This window comes from Ornithorhynchus anatinus, chromosome 11 (assembly GCF_004115215.2).
Source record: "Ornithorhynchus anatinus isolate Pmale09 chromosome 11, mOrnAna1.pri.v4, whole genome shotgun sequence".
NCBI classification, from domain to species: domain Eukaryota; kingdom Metazoa; phylum Chordata; class Mammalia; order Monotremata; family Ornithorhynchidae; genus Ornithorhynchus; species Ornithorhynchus anatinus.
Window position 1 is genome coordinate 47,329,444 of NC_041738.1, and position 23,033 is coordinate 47,352,476.

Consider the following 23,033-nt stretch of genomic DNA (forward strand, 5'->3'; position numbering starts at 1 on the left):
GCAGGCATTCTTCTTGCAGACCCACAACTAGAACCCAGGTCTGCTTATTGCTAGAGTCACACTCTTTCCACTGAAGCAGCATCGGGACAACAGCCCGACTGATACCCAAGGGCCAGAAATCAAGAATTTTGATTTCATCTCTATCTAGGTGTGACCACTTATTTATCCCTTTCTTTTAATTTTGCAGCGTAAGGGAGAATTGTATTTCCTTTATTTCCAAAGGATTTCTCCCGATATTAAAATTTGTGAAGTGTCTCACAGGGACTATGTTTTAAGTCTTATCATAATCATCAGTGGGATTTATTGAGTGCTTATTTTGGGCCAAGCACTGTACTAAGCGCTTGGGAGAGTACAATCCAACAGAGTTGGCAGATAAATTCTCTGCCTACAATGAGCTTACAGCCTAGAGTCTTAATAACTTCCCACCTACTACTGTATTCTTTTCCCAGTGCTTGGTCAATTCATTCAATAGTTATTTATTGAGCGCTTACTATATGCAGAGCACTGTACTAATCAGTTGGAATGTACAAATCAGTAACAGAGACAGTCCCTGCCCTTTGACGGGCTTACGGTCAATGCCGTTGATCACCTGACAGTTATCATCATTGAGAACGTTGGTATTTGCACAAAGAGCTGGTGAAAACTTCATGGAGGAAGGAACAGTTGTGGGCTGATAAACCCATTGAACAGCTCCATAAAGTTGGTTTCTTCCCCTCCTTCCCAGCTCTTTGCTGTCCATTGTCTAGAAAATGAGGAGGTAATTTCTCCGTATGGGGCTAGGTATCAATTCACAGAGCCCTTAGACAAGTCCTATGATTCCACAAATCAGAGCTCACCAAATGCAGCTGCAAGCCACCTCCTTGCCCAACTGCCCCACTGGGAGTCGTGCAGAGTCCCTAGAAAGGAAATGCTCTTGAGCTTCTGCTTCCTATCGGTCCCCAAGAACCAAGAAGCGATGGGAGAGAAAAGGTCTTCTAACCCCTCAAGCGGGCCCATCAAACTTGTGGTCATTTGTGTGGTTGTCTGTGGTTCCTGAAGGACAGCCAGTTGCAGCAGGGAAAAGGGGGAAGGCACGATTGAGGCTGTGGCTGCCAGGTTTCCAAAGACCCAGGGAAGGGAGCGGGAAGGGCTGCTTTGGATGCAACCCTCCCCCCAGAGAAGCTCCTTCAGCCTGGAGCAAGGATCAGTGCCAGCCAAAGACAAACTCCCCGGCAACTTTCTCCTCCCGCTTCTCTGACGGAGCCAACTGACTAAGGGGAGGATCAGACGGGCGAGGGTTTGAGAGGGACATGATTTCTACTGAATAACAGATTAGGTTACTAATCATTTTATGATTAATAATAATTTACAGGTGGGCCTTACTGTTGGTGCAGTGAAAAGATCAGGAGATCTGGGTTCTAGTCCTAGGTCTACGAGTGGGGGAAGGGCCTCATGGGCTATCAGTGGTGATGATTTCTGACTGAAGAACCATTCAGGGTGTTCCGGGAAATAGGCGAACCCCGCAGGAACGTTTGTAAAAAATCAGGCTAACGTGGGCCGCAAAAACGCAGCAGTTTCCAAGGCAAACCACCTACCGGAACATGGCATTAGGCTAACATCGGCACTACGTTGCAGTCACTATGGCCATGTAAAAATCCTCCCGTGCCCTTCACAGTGTGCTGACCTCATGCCTGCCTACTTTGCTGTTGCACTCTGTGCCCCTGGGAGAACAGAGTTGATTAGGATGCGGAATTGAATTGTACTTTCCAAGCACTTAATACAGTGTTCTGCATGCAGTAAGCGCTCAAAAAATATGATTAAATGAAAGTGCAATTCGTAAAAAAGTTAAATCCCCTCACCTCTAATAGTCTAAGCAGATCATTTCATTTCAGGTAATGAGGGAATTTAGGATTCTTCCGTTTAAAACTACACATTGAAAACAGCAATTAGGAAGACTGATTTTCATAACTTCGGACTAGGATGCAACTTTAAAATAAATCGTGTTCTCACTGCCAAATTCTTTATGTGTAACAAAAGACACATAACTGCTTTACGATTGTAAGTTTACAAATTAAAAAAGCAATAGTATAAATCCAAGCACAAGATTTCAGGCACATAAGTAATCAGTGTAATCCAAATGGCAAAATAAGTTAATGGATTTGAGGAGAAGCTGCTGAAATAATCTTCTACAAAAAGGAATGGCATTAATAGAAACAGATTATTATTTTCATTGTTAGCAGGAATGGCAAGAACACTACCAAGTTTGAGAGTAAAAAATGTTTTTTAATGGAACAACACTGAAAGGTTTAAAATATTCCATCACATCTTCTGTGTTTAATTTTAACACAGGGCATCAAATTCCAACTCACTGAGGTCTTCACGAGATGCTGCTTTACAGATAGTCAAATATATCCTCAAAATCTAAGCAGGTAAATCCATCTGATCCTAACAGTTACTTTCACATTATTGAGGCAAATCAGAAGTTTTTAAAAAAGAATAGGACATGTCTAATTAAAGAAAAAGATACAGAGAAGAAACGTGGACTAGTGGATAAAGCATGGGCCGAGGAGTCAGAAGGTTCTAATCCCAGCTCTGCCACTTGTCTGCTGTGTGACTGCGGGCAAATCACTTCACTTCTCTGTGCCTCTTTTCCCTCATCTTGAAAATGGTGATTGAGGATGTGAACCCCATGTGGGACAGGGACAGTGTCCAACCCAAGTGACTTGTACCAACCCCAGTGCTTAGTATAGTGCCTGGCACATAGTGAGAGCTTAATTATTATTATTAGAATCCTGAATTTTTTAAAAAGGCCAAGACAATTTTTAAAAGTACAGTGCTCTGCACATAGTAAGCGCACAATAAATACTACTGAATGAAAAAGTCATGGCTCCCAATAGTCGCTCAGCAGATCACTGATGGCAATAACAAAGAACAGCTTTAGACTGACTTGCCAGTGAAAAAGCCTATACTGGTCTTACTTACAGCTCTGTCTGATGGGCATCTTGAAGATATGGAAGGGCTATCTCACATCAAAACTGGCTCAACACTGAGCCACAAACTAGAAGATCCTGACCGGGCGAGTGGACCACAATTTCAAGTGGCTAGCTTGGGCTGTAAGACCTTGACTCGGCTAGTAGGGACAAGATATTACCAAACCGTGTTACAGAACGTTTAAGTAATTTCAAAAAATCTCAATGCTGGTGGGCATTGGATGGTTTGCTCATAACCTGGAATTTTAGTCACTACCTACTGAACGTGGTATTATGGAAATTTCCCCCCCGAAATGGACTCTTGCTGGTGTTCCATTCTTACAATCTTTACCGAAAAAAAATCCACCACTACTATTCATGGATATTTGAAATCTGTAATGCAAATCACTTGGCCAATGCCTATAGAGGATTCACTGCTATCTCTGGGCCACTGTATTCTGAAAAGGTAGTCAATCTAGTACGTAAAAAGCCACTTTTCAGAAGATGCCAAAAATGGGCTAGTGCTGCCTTTTGCTGTTGGAGTCCTGATGAAGAGTGTGAGTTCACAAAACTTATGAACTCCTATTAAACTGACCTAATTCAGCTTTCATGGCTAGCGTATGGATTTTGACTCTGTTGTGGGCAGGGAAGATGTCTACCATCTCTGTTACGTTGTATTTTCTCATGGGCTTGGTCCGGGTGCTCAGCGCACAGTAAGCACTGAATAAATACGACTGATTGATCATATACTAGGTCAATAGATGGATGATATTCTATCATTCATAGCTGATTTCATATGTGTATAGTCAGGTTCATGAACAATTCATAGAAGAATGAATGTTTTGGTTTAGGATTTGCAATGGGCTAGAGCTTATTGCAAATTTTAAGAGGTTTATGGCCATTTTAGGTTTGGGGAATCATAGGGTTATAGCCCAATCAAAATCAGCTAAAATGCTCTGAATTTGTTCCAGTGATGGGGCAGTCCTTCTGGATGGATAATTTTTTGGAGCAGTGAGGCAGTTGAAGGTGACTCACAACAAAAACCTTTCACACTGATTTAAGCTACCTAAATAATAATAATAATAATAATGTTGGTATTTGTTAAGTGCTTACTATGTGCAGAGTACTGTTCTAAGCGCTGGGGTAGACACAGGGGAATCAGGTTGTCCCAGGTGGGGCTCACAGTCTTAATCCCCATTTTACAGATGAGGTAACTGAGGCACAGAGAAGTTAAGTGTCTTGCCCAAAGTCATACAGCTGACAAGTGGCGGAGCCGGGATTCGAACCCATGACCTCTGACTCCAAAGCCCGTGCTCCTTCCACTGAGCCATGCTGCTTCTCTAAACAAATCACTCGTCCTCGTGAAGATGAACTTTAAAAGCTGTATGTTGATCCTCTTTGTTAGTCAAATTTTGTTTTTATTTTGTAACATAATATTCATTTAAAATGTTACTCAGAAAATTGCCCATAATTTTAAGTGAAATTCTTTTTTGAATTTATAGATTAAGTAACTGAACCTTCTTGAAATACTGGATTATTTATATTAACCTGCAAGAAATTAGTCTCTGTTGTAGACTTACTTGGTTAAGAATAAGATACATGTGCAGCAAATACTATATAATCTTCAAAAACCTTTGGACATTTGAAGAGGGAGGCATAGTATAGTTGATTCATCTTCACAGTATACAATTCCATTGTAAATAACACTGAGTACTTGCTTAAAAATGGAAAAAAACCAACCACACCCTCCGTCAAAGCTGATGCTTTAGACTCCGTACCATTCTGCTGATGGGGTCTTCACCGTAAACATTTGAGAGAGAGACCCACCACAAAATGTTATATTAAAGTCAGTAACACAGAAAATCCAAGAAATTTCAGTCATGGCTAAAATGTCATCCTTAATACGCTCAGCAAGTGAGTGGACACTGGAGGACACTTCGGCAATATCAAAATCGAGAGCCCATCATTGGGCAGGGATTGTCTCTATCTGTTGTCGAACTGTACATTCCAAGTGCTTAGTACAGTGCTCTGCACATAGTAAGCGCTCAATAAATACTACTGAATGAATGAAAATCACCATAAGTGAAATTCAGCCTATCATGAATTGGAGCAACAGCTTCCACTCATTTTCAAGCTATCCAAAACCTTCAAGATAGCTTAAATTTATGGTCTTCCCTCTCCATATCCTCTGATCCCAATTAAACTATTGTCAAACTCACAGGCTATCCAAGAATAGAATTCCTGGCTTGACTAGGAGATGAGACAGGAAGCCTAGGAGGGTAAGAATTTCTAGGGCTTTCCCCGATTAGCCAGATTTCTAGTGGCAGTAAGAGTATTCATTGAACACCCACCAGGTACTGTATTTGGGAAAATCTAGATAGAGTGGTGGCAAGTTTCCTACCCATGAGGAGCTTCCATGCTAAGGTCTACATATTCTGTGAATAATTATTTTAAATTAGTGAAATGTGATTTAAAACATTTTTAAAGTTTTTCTCAACCCTCTCACTGCAAAATGTTCTTGTCAATTTACAATTGATTCTGTCAGCTCCTTAAATACTTTAATCACTGTGATGAATTATTAAAATCTCCACTGCCAAACTGAATTGGTATGTATTTTGATTTTTTTTTAAAACTAAGTTTTCATCGTCCTCCACGCGGCTGAGTTGGTTAGCTTTTGCTTGGAAGCTTTGGATATTAAGTTTCAGAATCATTTTGGGATCCAACATGCTAACTAATCATGATTTTGGATTCTCTGGGTATTAAGTTTTAGAATGATTTTGCGATCCAACATGCTAAACTCATCATGATTTTGGGTACTTTGGGTATTAAGTTTTAGAATGATTTTGCGATCCAACATGCTGAACAAATCATGATCTTGGGTGCTTTGGGTATTGTTTTAGAATGATTTTGGAATCCAACATGCTAAACCAATCATGATTACGTTAACATAATGATGTCTGCCAGAAGTAGTAGCTGTATTATCTATGCATTAACCACTGACATCTGGAAATGTCATTAAGAATATTATCCAAAATACACTGGTCATGCAGGTGTTTCGCGTGGACCGTAAAAGCTAAAATAAAACTAATGTAAAAAAAAAAAACTAAACCCACTAAACCAAATTTCATTAGTTAGCCCAATCTTAAAGACTTTCAACTGGATATTCTCATTCTGAAGTTGCTTTCATAGGACTATAAATGAAACTCAGAGAACTTCCCAACAGCTTTCCCTGTTTCAATACTGAGAACAAGAAAATGGGATTCTCCATGCCAGAATCGGCCAAATGCAGCCAACTAGACACCAGAGGGCAGTTCAACTAACTAATGGGAGGCTCAAATCGACCATCTCCCCTCATCAGTGCTAGCTGGTCCTTACAAAATAATACAACCCTGAAATGTCTCAAGTAAAAATGCAGTCTTAATCTCACCCTGGTCGGGCAACTCACTTTGAGAGATATCCTTTCAATGTAATAATCAAGCAAGGCCATCGGCTTAAGAAATTCAGTATTTTACCGCTACGTACCAGACTTTTGGCAATCTAATCTGCATACTAAATAATAGTGATTCTAAAAGGCATTAAAAACAAAACCTCAGTGAGATGAGACTACTGACAAAGTTATCACATGAGTTTTGTAGTCTGAATATTTCCACTACAGGTCTTTGTGCTGGGAGGGAAACCGACGTTATAAAATACAGACACCCTGACCTCTGTCTCCTATTTACTTTTTAAGTAAGTTAAAAGTATTCAGCAGTCTGTGTAACATTAACCTGTTATTAATCTGCGGCACTGTCAGGCACCAGCTATGTGATAAGCTGCGGCTAAATGTACAACAGGATTACCGAACATTCATCTCCACCTCACCAAAATAGCACTTTTCTTGCCAGGATCCCCGGGAATACATGCACAGCACACTTCCTTAAGTTTCACAAATTCCCATTATTTTCTTTTTTTTTTTTTTAAAACCAAGAGATATTAAAAAGTTGTTGCTTTCTCACTCCCCGAGACTGGGTTATCCCCACCGAGTCATCGGCCTCGGTCCTGATGCTTCTTTGTTTTAATCTTTTTCTTTTTATCTTCCGGCCTGGGCTTCAACGCACAAACACACGCGGACACTCCAGCGATAGCCTTGGGAAGGTCCGTCCCCCTGCACCACTTATTCTTCTCCGGGTCATAAATCTGCACCGTTTTGGAGAAGGTTGTGTTTTCCCAGCTGTACCCCCCCAGGATATAAATCTTCCCTTCCCAGACTGCCACACCAGACTCGCTGTTGGCCTGCAACAAGGGCGCACATCTGGTCCACTGATTGCACTGAGGGCTGTAGGACTCCACGCTCAGAATGTCAAAGCGTTCCATGGATTCGATGTTATCATCGCTGCCTCCGATGGAATAGATGTTGTCCTCCAAGCTGCACATACTGTGCCATCCCCGGGCGGTGATCATGGGTCTCTTTTCTTCCCAAACGTCCGTGCGGTGGTCATAGCGGAGGAGGTTTTTCCTGTAAGGACCGATTTGATAATCGTGTCCTCCCGATATATAAATGCACTCCTTGTAGACGGTGCCAGCGTGACCATAAGTAAATCTAGAAAGAAAAACAAAAATCAAACAACTGAGATGCTTAGGCAGCAAATCAAGGGACAGCTCTGAAAGCAACAATCAGATCTGGCACTCTACCAAGCACCTAGTACAGTGCTCTGCACACTGAGAGCATTCAGTAAATACTATTGATTGTCTGTACCTCGCATGGCTCAGTGGAAAGAGCCCGGGCTTGGGAGCCAGAGGTCATGGGTTCAAATCCCGACTCCGCCACTTGTCAGCTGGGTGACTGTGGGCAAGTCACTTCACTTCTCTGTGCCTCATTCCCTCAACTGTAAAATGGGGATTAAGACGGTGAGCCCTACGGGGGACAACCTGATCACCTTGTATCTTCTCCAGCGCTTTGAACAGTGCTTTGCACATAGTAAAAGCTTAACAAATGCCATCATCATTATTATTATTATATGCAGCTCTGCACAGAGTAGGTGGCCAAATACTATTGTTTACCTTAAATATGAACAATGTCACACTGTTCATTAATTAAAATAAGTTAATGCTCATTTACATGAACACCACAGTAAAAGGCTTCTCATTTTTACAAACGATTTAAACAGAGGCAGTTTTAATAAAACATTTTCTGATTTTCCGCAACAATAAGGTCCTCGCCATTAAAATAAGTTTAACTTGGGTGAACTCTTTATCGGGACCTTACGGTCTACTGTCATTTCCCCATTTACCGAAGAGAAAGCCTTCAGGACCATGAACACATCTCAGTTAATTCTCACTAACTGATACGCATTACTTGGGGACCCAGAGATGCTTCTGGATTCCAGGGGTTCACTTGGTTCAGAGAAGGGGTTGAACTAGACTGCGAGCCTGTTGTGGGCAGGGACTGTCTCTCTCTGTTGCTGAATTGTGCTTTCCAAATGTTTAGTTCAGTGCTTGGCACATAGTAAGTGCTCAATAAATACGACAATGAATAAATGGGTCACTTCCCCCTTTAAATATTATGGTACAAGGACTTAAAAGCACTGGCCCATATGCAGTGAGAAGCAACGTGGCTCAGTGGAAAGAGCCCAGGCTTGGGAATCAGAGTTAATGGGTTCGGATCCCGGCTCTGCCGCTTGCCAGCTTTGTGACTTTGGGCGAGTCACTTAACTTCTCTGTGCCTCAGTTACCTCATCTGTAAAATGGGGATTAAAACTGTGAGCCCCACGTGGGACAACCTGATTACCTTGTATCTACCCCAGTGCTTACAACAGCGCTTTGCACTTAGTAAGCGCTTAACAAATACCACCATTATTATTATTATATGCAGGCTACCTTAAATTGCCACCCGATGGCAATATTGAAACCCAGAGTGAAATTGACCATCTGACTTTTGAGAACTTTGCCCATGAAAGACACAAGCCGGTAATATTCTACCTAACCCAATGCGGAAGAGGGGCTACACAGTATTATTATTATTAATTGAGCTAGGTTGTCCTGTTTCTGCTGATGTGAAAAGCAGTCCTTAAAGGAAGTTTTAAGGAAACATGACACCTCAAGACCATTACAGTCTTGAATAGTTTGAGAACTCTGCCCATGAGAGACACGGGCCGGTCATCTTCTATCTAACCCAATGCAGAGTAGGGGCTACACGGTATTATTATTATTCACTGAGCTAGGCTGTCCTGTTTCTGCCGATGTGAAAAGCAGCCCTTAAAGAAAGTTTTAAAGAAACATGACACCTCAAGACCATTACAGTCTTGAATAGTTTGAGAACTCTGCCCATGAGAGGCAAGGGCTGGTCATCTTCTATTTAACTCAATGTGGAGTAGGGGCTACACAGTATTATTATTATTAACTAAGCTAGGCTGTCCTGTTTCTGCTGACGTGAGAAGCAGCCCTTAAAGGAAGTTTTAAGGAAACATGACACCTCAAGACCATTACAGTCTTGAATAGTTTGAGAACTTTGCCCATGAGAGGCAAGGGCCGGTCGCTTTCTATCTAACCCAGTGTGGGGTAGGGGCTACACAGTATTATTATTATTAACTGAGCTAGGCTGTCCTGTTCCTGCTGCCGTGAAAAGCAGCCCTTAAAGGAAATTTTGAGGAAACATGACACCTCAAGACCATTACAGTCTTGAATAGTTTGAGAACTTTGCCCACGAGAGACATGGGCCGGTCATCTTCTATCTAACCCAATGCGGAGTAGGGACTACACAGTATTATTAGTATTATTAATTGAGCTGGGCTGTCCTGTTTCTGCTGTTGTGAAAAGCAGCCCTTAAAGGAGGTTATTACAGTCTTGAAGAGTTTTATCCCAGGGCACATCTTAAGTTTAAAAAAGTATTTTGAAGTGCAAGTTCTCAGCTCCGACACCTCAGGACCACGCCGGCCATCATTCTGGACAGAACGCTCTACTCTCCACTTGATCATTAGAATTCTACATCACAGAATGGTTAAGCCTTTTTACAAATGATGTATGTCTTCCAAGTCGCCTAAGGTAGTCTTGTCCCTTTCTCTAGAAAAGTAAACAAGCAGGTACGAATACAGCAGAGAAGCATCTACACATACTGGAAAGACTTTCTGGTAGGAAATTCTGAAGTTTTAATTGCCAGAGGTGTGACCAGCTAGCTGTGCTAAAGACGTGAACAAAAACTATGCCGTAATAAGGTGTATTCTTGAGAGAAGATAGGAGAAGCAGGATAAGGCTTGCCAGCACTTTGGCCACATGGAGATCTGGAAAGAATGGTGGCATAAGAATGCTCTGCCTAATCAACCCTCAAATATTCTTTATTTGACAATTTAACAAATGAAATTTTTTATTTGTTAAGCACTTAGGACGTGCCAGGCTCTGCACTAAACACTGGGGTAGATACAAGCTAATCAAGTTGGACACAGTCCATTTCCCACGTGAGACTCACTGGTCTTAATCCCCATTTTATAGATGAGGCACAGAGAAGTTAATAATAATATTGGTATTTATTAAGCGCTTACTATGTGAAGAGCACTGTTCTAAGCGCTGGGATATACAGGGTAATCAGGTTGTCCCACATGAGGCTCACAGTCTTAATCCCCATTTTACAGATGAGGTGACTGAGGCACAGAGAAGTTAAGTGACTTGCCCACGGTCACAGAGCTGACAAGTGGCAGAGCCGGGATTTGAACCCATGACCTCTGACTCCCAAGCCCGTGCTCTTTTCCACTGAGCCACGCTGCTTCTAAGTCAAGTGACTCGCCCAAGGTCACAGAGCTGGCAAGCGGTGGAGCCAGGATTAGAATCCAGCTCCTCTGTCTCCCTGGCCCATGCTCTTGTCTCGCTGCTTCTCCATTACCCTATTAGTGCAAGATAGTTTTTCCATCAGACAAAGATGTTCAGATCAACAAATCTCTGAAGATTAAGAAGGCAGGGAAAAATAATTTAATGAGATGATTCTGAATGTGATTTTTCTCCGCAGGAAGCCTCAAGATTTTCAATAGATGAAACAGCCCCAAATTATCCCAGTTAAAATTCCACTCATAAACCCCCCACCCGCTGCTACATTATCACCTTGGCAAGCCTGCTACATAGGACCAGGAATCACTTATAGGGCTGTAGGTCTCCACCGAAGAAAGCGCTCCATTCTCATTCCTTCCGCCAATAGCGACCAGCTTGTCTACGATGGACGCAAGGTAGAAATCCACTCGGTGCTGATTCATGGAGGCCACCTGCAGAGACAGGTAGTGACTTACCGAATACTCAAAAAAAACCCAACCAAACCAAACCATTCAACATTTAGCCCAGTTTTCCCCCTCAAGAAGAGTCACTTTCCCCCCATCGATTAGTCAAAGGATACTCTGGGCCATTATTATTATTACGGCATTTGTTAAGCACTTAACTAGGTGCCAGGCACTGTACTAAGTACTGGAGTGGACGCAAGCAAATCGGGTTGGACACCATCCCGGTCCCACGTGGGGCTCACAGCCTCAATCCCCATTGTACAGATGGGGCAACTGAGGCATGGAGAATAATAATAATAATGTTGGTATTTGTTAAGCGCTTACTATGTGCAGAGCACTGTTCTAAGCACTGGGGTAGACAAGGGAATCAGGTTGTCCCACGAGAGGCTCATAGTCTTCATCCCCATTTTACAGATGAGATAACTGAGGCACAGAGAAGTGAAGTGACTTGCCCAAGGTCACACAGCAGACGAGTGGCCGAGTCGGCATTAGAACCCATGACCTTCTGACTCCCAGGCCCGGGCTCTATCCACTACGCCATGCTGCCTCTCAAGAACGTTCTGCCCAAAGGAAGTGGGACCCAAGAGGACTGAGACGTAGACTTTGAGGCCCACGGGGGACAAGGACTGTGTCCCACCTGATGAACCTTTATTTACCTCAGCGCTTAGAAAGGGGCTCGACACAATGTAGGCATTTAACAAGCATTATAATTACTATAGAGAAATTATTTCTCAGATAATAATAACAATAACGTTGGTATTTGTTAAGCGCTTACTACGTGCAGAGCACCGTTCTAAGCGCTGGGGGAGATCCAGGGTCAACAGGTTGTCCCACGTGAGGCTCCCAGTCTTCATCCCCATTTTACAGATGAGGGAACTGAGGCCCAGAGAAGTGAAGCGACTTGCCCACAGTGACACAGCTGACAAGTGGCAGAGCCGGGATTCAAACCCACGACCTCTGACTCCCCAGCCCGGGCTCTTTCCACTGAGCCACGGTGCTGCTTCTCAGATCAAAGTGGGGAAAAAAAATCACTTCTTAAGCCATAACGAAGTCTAGGAAAGCCCTTAAAAACACGTCAAGAAAGAATCGATCCATCAGAGCCTCACCTTTATCCACTGGTTACAGCGGGGATCGTACCTATAGAGAATATTTGATGCTGCATCCCCTCCATTGTCTCTTGAGAAACTGCCTCCAGCTACGAAGATGAAGCCCCCCAGCACGGCGACACAGTGGTGGCTCCGCCTGGCCGGGAGGGGCGTTTCCGTGACCCACTGGGCCTTCTGCGTGTCCAGAAAGCAGGTGTCGTCGCTGAGCTCCAGACACCGCTCCGAGATCTCCCCTCCCACAAACAGGAGCCGCTCCTCATCCGTGCGGAGCGCGGTCCGCTTGTTCTGCAGGACGGGCTGGGCGGCGACGTCGTTGTGGTAGCTCACCGCCTCCTCGATGAAGCCCTCGCAGTCCGCCTCCCCGGGGAGCAGGGAGCAGACGGCCGGCTTGACCCGGTGGAGGAGGTCGCTTTTGGGAATGAGCGGGAAGTGGATGTTTTCCAGGACCCGGGAGGCATCCGCCTCCCTCTCGGGGCACTGGGTCAGCCACTGCAAGGCGGCCTGCAGCAGGTCGTGCTCGCACTCCTGCTGCACGTGGCTGCTGCAGAGGTACTGGCAGAGCTTCTGGACCGAGAGGTTCTGCAGGAAGTCCGGGGTGAAGGAGAGCGTGCCGAAGTTGCGCAGGATGAAGCGGTCGATGAAGGAGTCCAGCCGCTTCAGGTTGTAAATGGAGGCCAGCTCCTGGAGGTAGAGGTAGTTCTCCTCGCTCACCTCGTTCTCCAGGTACTCGCAGCAGAAGTCGACCGCCTTCCAGATCTGCAGGAGGTGGGCGGTCTCCAAGACGTAGTCGATGTTGCCCCCGTCCAGGGGGAGCTCGCCGCCGTACAGGAAGTCCACCGCCGCCTTGAGGCCGACGTACGAGGTCCCGATCAGCTCCACCTCCTTCTGGTGGGCCTCGCGCATGCCGATGGTGAACATCGAATTGAAATAGTCGCTGCACACGGCCAGGAGGTTTCGGTGAGCGGGGACCCGCTGCTCGTCGGCGACCAGGACGACGTCGCAGAAGAGGCCCCGGTGCCTCTGCTCGTTCAGCCTCTGCAGGACGGTGCTGGGATGGTCGGCCCATCTGTACACCTGAAGAAGAAGAAGAATTATGGCATCTGTTAGTAATGATAATAATAATGACGACACTGGTTAAGCCCTGACTTGGTGCCGGGCACCGTACTAAAGGCTGGAGTGGACACAAGCCAATCGGGTTGGACACAGTCTCTGTCCCACGTGGGGCTCACAGTCTCAATCCCCACGTTACGGGTGAAGTAACTGAGGCACGGAGAAGTCAATCGACTTGCCCGAGGTCACACAGCTGTGAAGTGGCAGAGCTGGGATTGGAACCCCGACCTTCTGACTCCCAATCATTCAATAGTATTTATTGAGCGCTTACTACGTGCAGAGCACTGTACTAAGCGCGTGGAATGGACAAATCGGTAACAGATAGAGACAGTCCTGCCCTTTGACGGGCTTACGGTCTAATCGGGGGAGACGGTCCCAGGCCCGTCGCCATCCACTACGCTATACTGCTTCTCACAAGCTCCCATCAGCAGCTCCTCCCACGGGAGCCCAAGACCCTCTGACCCTTTCTGATCTCTTATCGGATACGGATTCTAATGTCACTGGGCCTGCTGGCGGTCCAGGAGAAAGACCACCACTCTGGGACTCGGGAGACCCGGGCTGTTGTCCCAGATCTGCCTGTCGGGATTAGGCTGCGGGCGATGAAGGTTTCTGACCAAAGAACCACTTAGGATGTTCCTCAAAAGAGAAGATAGCTAGACCTCAAGGGAGGCGGGGACCGCTCTGGCTACCGAGGCAACCGCACATGCCGGCACAATGGAATGGCATCGGCCTATGTCGCGGTCGCTTGGGGCACAAATAGGTCCTTCGCAACATGTTGCATCTCTGCCCACTTGCTTGCTCGTTGCTCTCTGTTCCCCGACTGTATTTACTGAGCGCTTACTGTGTGCGGACGACTAGATCAAGCATTTGGGAGAGTACGGTATAACAGAGTTGGTAGACGTTCCCTGCCCACAGTGAACTTACAGTCTAGAGGGTGAAAGCTACGACAGCAGTGGTGGGGACACGAACGGCAGAGAGAACAGCACTGGGCCCGTCACTAGCACAGTCATCAGTTGCTCTGCCCGGGTTCTCGGTCCTTAAGTCTCAGGAATGAGGCTCATTCGTCATTCTGGGAAGCATCGTGGCGTAACGGATAGAGCACGGGCCTGCGAGTCGGAAGGTCATGGGTTCTAATCCCGCCTCTGCCGCTTGTCAGCTGTGTGACCTTGGGTGAGTCACTTCACTTCTCTGTGCCTCAGTTTCCACATCTATAAATGAGGATTGAGACTGTGAGCCCCACGTGGGACGGGGACTGCATCCAACCAGATTTACTTGTATCTAGTACAGCGCCTGGCACACAGTAAATGCTTAACGAATACCACTATAATTACTTTTAGTAGTCCGACCAGAGACTCGATCATGACCTTCCCAGCTTGTAAACGTGGAGTGTTCAATAAGAATCTTGTTGAGCTTCATCTACTTTGGGGGTGGTTTGGGGAAATATCAGCCAGTTGCGTTTGAGTGCTTACCCAGTACAGAGCACTGTATATACGCTTGGAAGAGTACAATAGCGCTAGTAGACAAGATCCCTGTCTTCAAAGAGGTTACAGCGCATCACACCCCTGAACCAACAGCCAGGATAACTGCCTGTTCTGATTCAATGCTCGCTGTACCTCCCACTTGTTTTTTTTATGGCATTTGTTAAGTGCTTATTACGTCTCAAGCACTGTTCAAAATGCTGGGGTAAATACGAGTTCATCAGGTCATCACAGTCCCTGTCCCTCATGGGGCTCACAGTCTAAGTAGGAGGGACGACAGGTACTGAAGCCTGAATTTACAGGTGAGGAAACTGAGGCATGGAGAAGCTGTACTTGCCCAAGGACACACAGCAGACAATGCCGGAGCCGGGATTAGAAACCAGGTCCTCAGACTCCCATGCCTGGACTCTTTTCACAGGGGCTACGGTGCTCCTACTTAGACTAAAAGTGCTTAAAAAAGTCCTTGGCACATACTAAGTGCTTAACCAATACCACGATAACAGTAATAATGACCATTTTTACAGTCACGCTGCAGACAATATATCGAGAACAATCAAAGCCCAAGTTGAGCCTACTATTCACTTCATCCCGTTTTTGAGGCGTTTATTCTACTATGATTAAAAAAGTGATTGCTGTTATAGATCAGAGCAACTGAAAGTTATTTCTGTCAGACCTGAGCCTCTACACATCGCTGACCGTTTCCACTCAATCAAAACATATTTTCAAATTGGTATCTCATTATTATTGTTGTATTTGTTAAGCACTCGCTATGTGTCAAGCACTTTTTAAAGATATTTGTTAAGCATTACTATTCATTCAGTAGTATTTACTGAGCACTTACTATGTGCAGAGCACTGTACTAAGCACTTGGACTATACAAATCGGCAACAGATACAGTCCCTGCCCATTGATGGGCTTACAGACCAGGCACTATACTAAGCACTGGAGTAGATACAAGCTAATCAGGTTGGACACAGTCCATGTCCCACATGGGGCTCACAGTCTTAATCCCCATTTTACAGATGATGCAACTGAGGCACAGAGAAGTTAAGTGACTTGCCTTCAGTCACACAGCAGACGAGTGGCAGAGCCGGGATTAAAACCCATGTCCTCTGTCTCCCAGGTCTGTAATTTATCCACTAGGCCACTCTGCTTCCTAAGCTCTGAAGTACATGCTTCCCAAGCCCTGTCCTAAACCCTGGGGCACACATAAGTTAATTAGGTCAGAAATGGTCGCTGTCCCACAGGGGGTTTACGAATTAAGTAGGAGGGCTCGGGAGTCAGTGTTATGTGTACTGATGGGAAAGTTTGGGAGAGAGGGGATAACAGAAACAGCCCTTTCATAAATGTAGTGATTTTCAAATACTTCATTATTGTTTTACTTTTCCTTTACTGCACGTGGCCCATGGCTAATAATCGTTAGGCTACAGGAACCTACTTATTTCCTTTATGGATTATAAAGAATCACACTCTCACCTAGCCTCAAAACAGACTCTAAACAGCTTCTACCTCTTGGGGTTTCCGGAGGAGGTAAAGAAGATGGAAGTGGCGAGGGACCTGGAGGATCCTGCTACTCTGCTATTTTAACATGCAAAAGAGGATAAAACATGATCTTCCCAGTATGCTCAGAAAGAAAGTCCTTACTATAATAATAATGTTGGTATTTGTTAAGCGCTTACTATGTACCGAGCACTGTTCTAAGCGCTGGGGTAGATACAGGGTAATCAGGTGGTCCCACATGAGGCTCACAATCTTAATGTCCATTTTACAGATGAGGTAACTGAGGCACTGAAAAGTGAAGTGACTTGCCCACAGTCACACAGCTGACAAGTGGCGGAGCCGGGATTCGAACCCATGACCTCGGACTCCCAAGCCCGGGCTCCTTCCACTGAGCCACGCTGCTTTCCAATACGAGAATACTGAAATCAGTTTGAGATCAAGAAGAATGCTCTGCACATAGTAAGCACTCAATAAATACCACTGATTGATTCGGACATGATCTTAAAGCACATCGTCAGCTGTGGTAGGAATCTTAATAATCAACTGCTGTTTCCTCTGGGACCGGAAAAGAGGATATAAATTTGTGCTAATTCCAAGCATATACATTTAATCAGAAAAACACTTTCCAACCGTAAGTGTTGTTTAGTCTGGGACGGTTTAGCTAAAGGAACTGTAGACCATCTTTTGAGATCCCTAAAGAATAAGACTGATTAAAATTAGGCTTAGGGTAGGATAAGTTAAGACAACCAGGGGTGAGACCCAATCTTGCAACACGGTAAAACCGACCTCTGCTTCTCCAAAAACACCATCAAGGGCCAAAGACAATTGTATTTATTGAGCGCTTACTGTGTGCAAAGCACTGTACTAAGCACTTGGGAGAGTACAATACAGCAATAAACAGTCACATCCCCTGCCCACAGTCTAGAGGGGGAGATGGACATTAATATAAATTACAGTTACAACTGTATCCCACGGCAGATGCGGACATCTGTCCACAAGTGAAAGTGCCGGGCAGCACTAGGTCGATTGTGGCTGGGCGGAGGAAAGGGTACATTGCAAACTCCTTGCGGGCAGGGATTGACCGAATCTACCGACTCTATTTTATTGCACTCTCCCAAGTGCTTAGTATAGTGCTCTGCACACAGTAAGTGCTCAATAAATGCCACTGATTGTTAAGTCTGCTGAACTTTAATCCTTCCATCAGCCAGCAGGAGGAGGAGGAAAGTGGGAATCTCAAAGTACGCTACTGGCTTCAGAAATTGAAAGGGAGCCGGAGAGGGGTTTAAAGGCTAGAGAAGGTGGGGAGACTGCTGTCAAGACACCAAGCAGGTGAATGACTGGTTTTTGTAAGAGATCTCCAGAGATGGAGATAGCCATAGCCTTGGGGAAGCAGCGTGGCTCAGTGGAAAGAGCCTGGGCTTCGGAGTCAGAGGTCATGGGTTCGACTCCCGGCTCTGCCACTTGGCAGCTGTGTGACTGTGGGCAAGTCACTTCACTTCTCTGTGCCTCAGCTCCCTCATCCGTAAAATGGGGATTAACCGTGAGCCTCACGTGGGACAACCTGATGACCCTGTATCTACCCCAGCGCTCAGAACAGTGCTCTGCACATAGTAAGCGCTTAACAAATACCAACATTATTATTCTTCGGTTAGTTAATCCACTCCGTTATTACCTTGGAGACAAGACTTTCTCCCATATCAATCAATGGTATTTATTGAGCGCTTACCATGTGCGGAGCACTGTACTAAGCCCTTGGGAGAGTACAATAGAGTTGGCAGACACAATCCCGTCCCACAAACCCTCACATGACCAACTGGAATCTCTCCTGCTTCAGATGGATTTCCTATTATCTACTCTTCTGTGACCATAGAATAGAGCTGTTCCTCATAGACTGTAAACTCACTGTAGGCAGAGAATGTGTCTACTAACTCTTTTATAGTGTAATCTCCCAAGCGCTTAGTACAGTGCTCTGCAAACAGTAAGCGCTCAATAGATATGACTGATTGATAAAACTCCTTCATAGCCTCACAGTCAATTCTTAGGCTCCTCTCCTCGAAAAGGAAACCACCCCAATTCCTTTAAAATTCTCTCACAGGAACTATTTTCCATCCCTTTAATCACTGTTCATTCTCTTCCGGACTCTCTCCGGCTTTTGGCCCCCTCCCTTTTAAAATTGGATACTATAATAATGTTGGTATTTGTAAAGCACTTACTATGTGCAGAGCACCGTTCTAAGTGCTGGGGGAGATACAGGGTCATCAGGTTGTCCCACGGGAGGCTCACGGTTAATCCCCATTTTACAGATGAGGTCACTGAGGCAAAGAGAAGTTAAGTGACTTGCCCACAGTCACACAGCTGTCAAGTGGCAGAGCCGGGAGTCGAACCCATGACCTCTGACTCCGAAGCCCAGGCTCTTTCCACTGAGCCACGCTGCTATGTTCTGGTCTTATCCTGCCTTAATTTCCATATCAGCCTCGTTGCTAACCTCCCTGCCTCTCCCTATTCCAGTCCTTACTTCAGTCTGCTGCCTGGATCGTTTTTCTAAAAAAAAAATAATCAAAAAAAAAAATGTTCAGTCCATATCCCCCCAGCCAAGAACCGCCAGCAGTTGCCCATCAAACATAAACGCCTTATCACTGGCTTTAAAGACTCAAAAAGCTTGCCCCTTCCTACCTTAATACTCTGATTTCCTACTACAAACCAGCCCACGTACTTCACTCATCTAAGGCCAATTTGCTCATCTCATCAGTCTCCCCACCAACCTTTGGCTCATATTCTCCCTCTGGCCTGGAACTCCCTCCCCATTCACAACAGACCACCAATCTCTCCTTTATAGCCTTATTAAAATCACATCTCCTCCAAGAGACCTTCCAAAACTAAGTCTGCATCTCCCCTACTCCCTCTGTGTCACCTATGCACTTGGATTTATACCCTTTAAACACTTGACATTCACCCCACCTTCCCCCTCTAAAAGCACTTATAATAATGTTGGTATTTGTTAAGCAGGGTCATCAGATTGTCCCACGTGAGGCTCACAGTTAATCCCCATTTTACAGATGAGGTAACTGAGGCACAGAGAAGTGAAGTGACTTGCCCACAGTCACACAGCTGACAAGTGGCAGAGCCGGGAGTCGAACTCATGACCTCTGACCCGAAGCCCAGGCTCTTTTCCACTGAGCCACGATATCTGTAGTTTATTTTAAAGTCTGCCCTCCACCCCCCCAATCCCCGTACACTAGACTGTACCTTAGGGGCAGGGAATATGGCTCCCAATTTTGTGGTATTGTTCTCTCCCAAGTGTTTAGTACAGTGCTCTGCACACCGTAAATGCTCAAATATCATTGATTGGTTGGTAAGGCTTTGACCAATAGCACCATTTTCTCCCTGGTGCAACCCAAGCTAATGCTCTTTGCCCTGGGACTAAGCAGTTGTGGAGTTGGGGAACTTGGTGACATCCTGGCTAGAGGTAGAGATAGATATCTGGAGAGGAGGGAGATGAACCTCTCATGAAACATTCCTGTTCAGCATTCTATGATTCTATTTCCCTTCACAGGGTTGATGGGTGAAGGGCAGAATCCTGCCCCCTTGGCCTTTTCTCAAGAAAAGTTCAGGGATTTTTAATTAGCACCAAAATGCGTATCTTTACACTTTAGAATACATTGAAGAGACACTTCACCAGATGGTGAATCCCCTAATCTGATACTTTCAGGAACTGGAGAAGTAACTTCCACAGTCGAAGTGGTTAATGAACCTGTTTATCCTTATATATGGGGTGAGAATGTGTGTGTCAGGTGTCAGGTGGAGTGGATAGCTCAGAGGGAAACTCAGAGGGAAACTCCCTGATTGTAAATGTGGAGGGGAGGATAAAGAGGGAAGGAGAGAGAGAGAGAATTGGTTCATGAAATTCCGGTCCTTACTTGATTTAGTGCTGAGGAGCAGAGTTGGGGAGCTATGGCCATGGGAATTCTGCCACTACCTTCCTCCATTTTAAATATCACTTCCCCTAGAACGAACTTTTCTGGATGCCGAAGAATCTGCTGAGCCCCTGAATCATAGGTAAATAAAATTCACAAGAAGTCTACACGGTGTGAATTTTGCTACCCTTCTGATGATGTAAAAGTAAATAACTCCTTACATTCCATTCATTCAAATTTTAAAGTTTCTGTATTTTAAATACAGAAATCTACTTGTTGTAACTGTTTAAGAATTTTCTTAATCCTGTTCTTTTTTGGGAAACAATTTACTTTACATAGGATCTTATTCACTAGCAGCAACTGTGTAGGACCAAGAATATGGCCAATTTAAACTGGATCAGTTTTTAGAACTGTGAGAATCCTAGAAATGGGAAATCTGAACCGGGGCAAGACACCTCCACCATTTCAAGAGGGCCTTTTTCCGATCAAAAAATGTTATGCTGATTATGGGCAAGGAACCGGCCCACTTAATTCTGTTGCACTCTCCCAAGCATTTAGTACAGTGTTGTGCACAAGTGCTCAATACCATTGATTGATGGAACTAAATAAAAGTCTACAATTTAAAAGACTGATTTTAAATGTATTACCTACTGATAGGATTTGTGAGGCCAGACATGCATTGAAGGCGACAAGTTCTGTATAATAAAAATCTTTGTAGCTTTGGTCAAAGGAAGAATTTTTTTAAAAAAAGATTATAAACCTTATCGGTATTTCCAAATTTCAGAATACAGTATAAATAATAATAATAATTACAGTATTTAAGCGCTTACTATATGCGAAGCACTGTTCTAAACTCTGGGGTACATACAGATAATCTGGTTGTCCCACTTGGAGCTCCCAGTCTTAATCCTCATTTTACAGATGAGGTAACTGAGGCACAGAGAAGTTAAGTGACTTGCCCAAGGTCACACAGCAGACAAGTGGCAGGCCGGGATTAGAACCCACATCCTCTGACTCCCAAGCCCGTGCTCTTGCCCCTAGGTCATGCTCCTTCTCAGTATAGTATTGTCTAACTTTTTAACATATTTAGCTGATTGACATATTTGTTATAATGCAAGTAAAAAGCACACATTTGGACTAATTTTTTCAAAACTATATTAGGTCATGAATTTCAAAGGAAAAAGGGTCAGTTACAAAGTACTGCAGTAAAAAGCCGATGAATTCACAGACCTTTGATGATTCGCTAATCTTGTAAGGACGGGACACTCTCGTCTGTCTGCTCCCCTCCATCATACTGTGATCGACAGTACTGAACTTCTACACCAACAACAAAAATAAAAGATATTCTTGAGCATATTACTATACCACTCTATATATTCATGCCAAAACATATGAAAACATAGGGTAGATAACAGTAGAATTACGAGGCATTGAGAACACAGTTTACTAGCAAACGGTCCTTTGCGATGGCTTAAGAATCAAGTCTACATGCATAAAACTGTGTACTCTCCCAAGAGCTTAGTACAACGCCCTTCAATCAGTAAATGCTCAATAAATACAACCGAATGGAATGAAAATACTAATTTAAGGCCTTCTGTCCTTTCTCATTTATTCTTCCAACTGTGTAACAGTATTAGCACATCTTTTTTTAAGCTTCCCATAAATATTCAAGTTTACTCCAACTCCCAAGAGCCACATGAGCCATTTCAGAGACGCCCTCATTCAGGGCCATAGAAAGAGCCCAGATCATCACTCCACGGAGGAACCCGGCCACCAATCGATCGTATTTATCGAAAGCTCACTGGGTGCTGAGCACTGTACTAAGCACTTGGGAGAGGACCAGAATAAAAACGCATGGAGAAGCAGCGCGGCTTGGTGGAGAGAACACGGATTTGAGAGGTCACGGGTTCTAATCCCTGCTCTCAATTGCCAGCTACGTGACTTGGGGCAAGCCACTTATTTCTGTGCCTCAGTTACCTCATCTGTAAAAGGGAGATTAAGGCCGTGAGCCGCACGTGGGACAATCTGATTACCTTCTATCTCCCCCAGTGCTCAGATGAGTGCTTGGCACACAGTAAGCGCTTAACGAATACATTATCGTTATTTCTTGCTCAAGTTTCATCATTACCAAGTAACTTGAAGAAAACTTGGAGAGTCCGATTTTACAAACGTTCCAAAGAGGGTGGGAGCCTAAAAAGACTTTAGGGCTTGAGGATGCAGACCTTAACCACGCAGTTGGTGGGAAAAAATCAAAAGTAACGAGGTTGAAGGGCAGTCCCTGGGGTGGGGAAGGCCAGCCCAAGGTGGCAGGTCCGTCGAGAACCTCCATCTGTTTATAATAATAATGTCGGTATGTGTTAAGCGCTATGTGCCGAGCACTCTTCTAAACGTTGCGCTAGATACAGGGTAATTCATTTATTCATTCATTCAGTAGTATTTACTGAGCGCTTATTATGTGCAGAGCACTGTACTAAGCGCTTGGAATGGACAATTCGGCAACAGATAGAGACAATCCCTGCCCATCGACGGGCTCACAGTCTAATCGACGGAGATATAGGGACAAAAACAAGACCACATAATCATGATAAATCGAATCAAGGGGATGGACACCTCATTAACAAAAATAAATAATAAAAATCTATCCAAATGAGCACATTGCTGAGGGGAAGGGAGAGGGGGAAGAGCAGAGGGAAAGGGGGCTTAGCTGAGGGGAGGTGAAGGGGGAGCAGAGAGGGAGCAG

The 23,033-nt window shown here is 44.7% G+C and overlaps 1 protein-coding gene across 3 annotated transcripts in view; it reads right to left on the reverse strand.

The window, feature by feature from the left end:
* Positions 1 to 4,227: 4,227 nt before the first annotated feature.
* KLHL36 (kelch like family member 36) overlaps positions 4,228 to 23,033 on the reverse strand; it is a 36,305-nt gene continuing 17,499 nt past the window's right edge. For all 3 annotated transcript variants that reach the window (XM_007671650.3, XM_029075419.2, XM_001509721.5), the window contains 4 exons: positions 21,524 to 21,610; positions 12,292 to 13,365; positions 11,016 to 11,173; positions 4,228 to 7,527 (listed from right to left, as the gene is read on the reverse strand). In XM_007671650.3, coding sequence (XP_007669840.1) covers positions 6,972 to 7,527; positions 11,016 to 11,173; positions 12,292 to 13,365; positions 21,524 to 21,586 — 1,851 coding nt within the window. In that variant the 5' untranslated portion in view covers positions 21,587 to 21,610 and the 3' untranslated portion in view covers positions 4,228 to 6,971. The remainder of the gene's footprint in view (positions 7,528 to 11,015; positions 11,174 to 12,291; positions 13,366 to 21,523; positions 21,611 to 23,033) is intronic.